This window comes from Pinus tabuliformis, chromosome X (genome assembly GCF_031772625.1).
Source record: "Pinus tabuliformis cultivar Carrire ecotype Pingquan chromosome X, CPIR1, whole genome shotgun sequence".
Classification (NCBI taxonomy): Eukaryota; Viridiplantae; Streptophyta; class Pinopsida; order Pinales; family Pinaceae; genus Pinus; species Pinus tabuliformis.
The window spans coordinates 811,744,672-811,748,279 of NC_142308.1; the positions used below are offsets into that span (position 1 = coordinate 811,744,672).

At 37.2% G+C, this 3,608-nt stretch overlaps 1 protein-coding gene across 2 annotated transcripts; it reads right to left on the reverse strand.

The window, feature by feature from the left end:
* Positions 1-399: 399 nt before the first annotated feature.
* Positions 400-3,110, reverse strand: LOC149142258 (heavy metal-associated isoprenylated plant protein 8-like). 2 transcript variants are annotated; one of them, XM_089449329.1, is made up of 5 exons: positions 2,817-3,110; positions 2,271-2,436; positions 1,876-2,051; positions 1,522-1,609; positions 400-1,079 (listed from the first exon to the last, which is right to left on the reverse strand). In XM_089449329.1, exons 1-5 carry the CDS (start codon positions 2,973-2,975, stop codon positions 733-735), a joined length of 936 nt encoding a protein of 311 aa, XP_089305455.1. In that variant the 5' UTR covers positions 2,976-3,110; the 3' UTR covers positions 400-732. The 2 variants fall into 2 exon arrangements, with proteins under 2 accessions (XP_089305455.1, XP_089305454.1); XM_089449328.1 differs by having other exon boundaries at positions 404-1,079; positions 1,849-2,051; positions 2,817-3,102.
* Between the last annotated feature and the right edge of the window lie 498 nt (positions 3,111-3,608).

The following is a 3,608-nucleotide window of genomic DNA, read 5'->3' on the forward strand; positions in this document are numbered from 1 at the left end:
AAATATTAAATTTTAAAATTTAATAATAATTATCACTTAACTCACATACTTCATAACACCGGGGCAACAAATTAAACTACCAGTAACGTACAACTTCAAATAGCTGAAAAGCTTTTAATTCTAACCAGGGATTCGATAAGTGCCACTTACTGGTAATATTAACGGCCCATATGATCCATTAACCCAATTGTATGGCAATAAATACCTGGGTCCGATTTTAGGGCATACAAACGGAAAACATGATAACAAAGTGTTATTAATTCTATCCGACAATCATTCAAAATGTTAAATGCTTCACTTCTGTCCACTCGCTGGGCATAAAACAACCCTCAGCTTTTTATGGAAAAATTGATGTTAAGGAGACACACAGAATTTACAATTAAGAAACCAATGAATAGATTATATTATTTCAAACCCCAACAAAATAATATTTTCGATACCAGTATATATTACACAATCCGCCAGATTACATGCAGTTGCCGCCCATGCAAAAAACTTATAGACAGCTAGTATCATTGACAGAATGGGCCTGTCACCTCTCTGACATACATTAACAGAATACATATAGTTATGGTTCTGAGAAAAAATATATATATTTTCTGCAGTGAGCAATAGTCGACCGAAAAAAGTTTCCTCTCCCTGTTTACATATTATCTATAATCCTTCAAAATTCACTCTAGGTTATGACTGAACAAAGTAGAAATTTGGGCTTTCATGACTGAATATTTGAGGTTACATGATTGAACAGGAGTTTGGATTCTCATCACTGAATATTTGAGGTGGGTGAATATATTCAATAACATACATTGGAGCACTACTTTCACTCTTTCTACTCTCACCATCAACAACCTCCTCCCCCTCAGCCTTCTCCTCGCCCTTCTTGTCCTCTTCTTCTCCTTCCTTTTTGTCATCAGTCTTCTCCCCACCCTCTGGTTTATTCTCCCCCTCCTTTTCCTGCGACACAATTTGCGCATGCTTGCCTGTCCTTTTATACAGCTGATTCACCAGATTTAACGGATCTACAGCTCCTTTAGCCGTTACTTTCTGCTCTGTTAGATCTGCCTCTGCATTCTGCACGCCTGCACCCATTATAAAACAACCACAAATAAATTTTAGTCAAAATAAATTCAAACCAGCCCACATATGAGTCATAGCCTATCCGTTAGGTTTTGCATTCCTTTGGTATATTTTTTTTAGTGGAATTTGCTTTGAATTAGGGATGGCTTGGAATTACAATTTTTCACAATTTAAGTGAATTTAGGTCTTTCTGCTGAATCTATATATACCAATTATATTATCATTTTAAACAACAACAATCTCTTTTTAAATAACAAAACATCCAAATTTGATAAAAAATTATTTCACCATTCAAACCAAAAACTCCAAAATATATAATGATAAGAAAACACCCCTATCTTAAATAAGTCAAAATACATTTAAAGAAAAAACATATCAACTTGGAGGGTTACAATTAACAAATGCTTTTGCAGTAACCATGACAAAATTATGAAGTCTCTTTACCATTCATTTTCCTTATGACCTTTGTAACTTTTTCTGCACATCTTTCACAGTGCATATGCACCTTGAGAACTACTGTAACCACAGATGGCTGCAACAACATAACGAAGAAAAAGGACCACTTTTAGCTTATACTTGGAATAATCAGAAATGGCTGCAACAGCATAACGAAGAAAAAGGACCACTTTTAGCTTATACTTGGAATAATCAGAAATGGCTGCAACAGCATAACGAAGAAAAAGGACCACTTTTAGCTTATACTTGGAATAATCAGAAAACATTTGTAGTTGCAATCCATGCCTGCACGAAGTACTATACATCCTTAATTACCTCTGCTCCCTCAGCTGGTTTGTTTACCTCTGCTCCCTCAGCTGGTTTGTTTTCCTCTGGTTCCTTGTTTGGCAAAGGAGATATCAACTCAGTTTTTCTCCCACTTTTCTTCTGCACTCTTTCACATACCTTCACTGGGTCCACCGACTTCCCTTTAACAATAACTCTGTGAGACTTCACGTCCATTTCCATATCCTCCACACCTGCAAACACCACTCTTCACTTTAGTATTAATGATAATTATAATTAAAACCAGAAGCAACTACATATTTCTGTTTTGATAATGATAGATCAGGAAAATGAATTTCAAAACCATTCTAATCACAAAAACCTTAATTCTAAAACATACATATGCATTTAAAAACCCTAGAGATTCCTTCCTTCCAATTAAAGTAATAAAAAGGAGATGGGCAGCAACCGACCTTCCATTCGTATTAAGGCCTTCCTGACCTTGCGGGCACACCCTTCACAATGCATGTCCACCTTCAATTCGATCACAACCAGGGTCCCCCCATCTTCGATTTTTTCTTCCTTCTGCTCATCCTTGTTCTCTTTTTGCTTGTTTTCTGCTTTCTTCTTCGCCTTTAACTGCCATACAAAATAAGGTTAAAACTCAGACACACAGAGAATGAAGGACGAAGATACAACTAAGATCCAGATAGAGAGATCTGAGGAATAAGGTCATACAAAATAAGGTTAAAACTCATGAGATACACAGAGAATCAAGGACGTAGATACAAGTAAGATCCAGATAGAGAGATCTGAGGAATAAGGTCGGAAGTTCCTGAGGTCAGGTTTAAACTCTTCATCACACAGCTCTTTTCATAAACTATTTCCACTCAATAATCGATAGAGAGACCTGAAGAATAAGGTTGGAAATTGGTCGAGTAAGATGTTTCAACTCTTCTATCACACAATTTTATCCATAAACTACTGAAGCGATTGAGCAAAGTGGAGATAGGACTTACCAATTCCCCTAGGGTGGTTTTAAGAGGTGAGCGAAAGAACTTCATTTTAAGAGCCTGGGCAACCTGCAATGGGATTTCTTTGGCGAACGAAGACGTGAGATATTGTTGAGGAAGGCGAACGTACTCGGTGAAGGACCTGCGAGAGCCATGATTCCACATATCTATATCTCCAGAAAGAGAGTTGAAAAGACAAAAGAGGAAGCACCGCGACAGAGTAGACGACTGGAATTTCTGTGCACGGAATCGATTCCAGCAGCCCAATGGTTCGATGGATATTTAAAGAAAGGAGGGCTCCAGATTCTTGAAAAGCATTTATTATCGCTAACGGCTACTTGGCTGTGGTTAAGCGGATTGTCGTCCATGGAGGTTGACGATAGCGTGCGTCATTCATGACATCGTTATGAGGAAGGAAGGAATGTGAATTGGATTTCATTTCTGTCCTTCTTCACCTTAACTTCCCTAACACATTTCATGTATATAGGTTTTGAATGGTTTTTCATGTGTTTACATAAAAAAAAAAACTAACTCAAAACTTCCAGCCACAACAATCCACGTGTAAAGGTATTAGCATTGGAATGTTTATCGCATCTTATACACCCGTTTTTAAGGGAAAAAAAATCACTACCCGACTTTGGGGGAAAATAAAATCACTACATGGTCCACGTATAATAAGCATGTATGCCACTTAGAGATAAATAGTGGGATAAATGGCGTTCAAACTAGTTCACCTTTTTAAGGTAACTTACTTGGACCCAAGTTGAAAATTGAACTTTCATTTATAAGAGGGGAATT

What these genes read in the sequence shown, in the direction of transcription:
- LOC149142258 (XM_089449328.1), bottom strand. Translation starts at nt 2,975, where the DNA reads ATGTGGAATCATGGCTCTCGCAGGTCCTTCACCGAGTACGTTCGCCTT. An exon ending in AACCAGCTGAGGGAGCAGAG is followed by an intron (nt 1,610 to 1,848) that starts GTAATTAAGGAT and finishes ATGTTGTTGCAG; the next exon opens with CCATCTGTGGTTACAGTAGT. An exon ending in GGTCATAAGGAAAATGAATG is followed by an intron (nt 1,080 to 1,521) that starts GTAAAGAGACTT and finishes TAATGGGTGCAG; the next exon opens with GCGTGCAGAATGCAGAGGCA.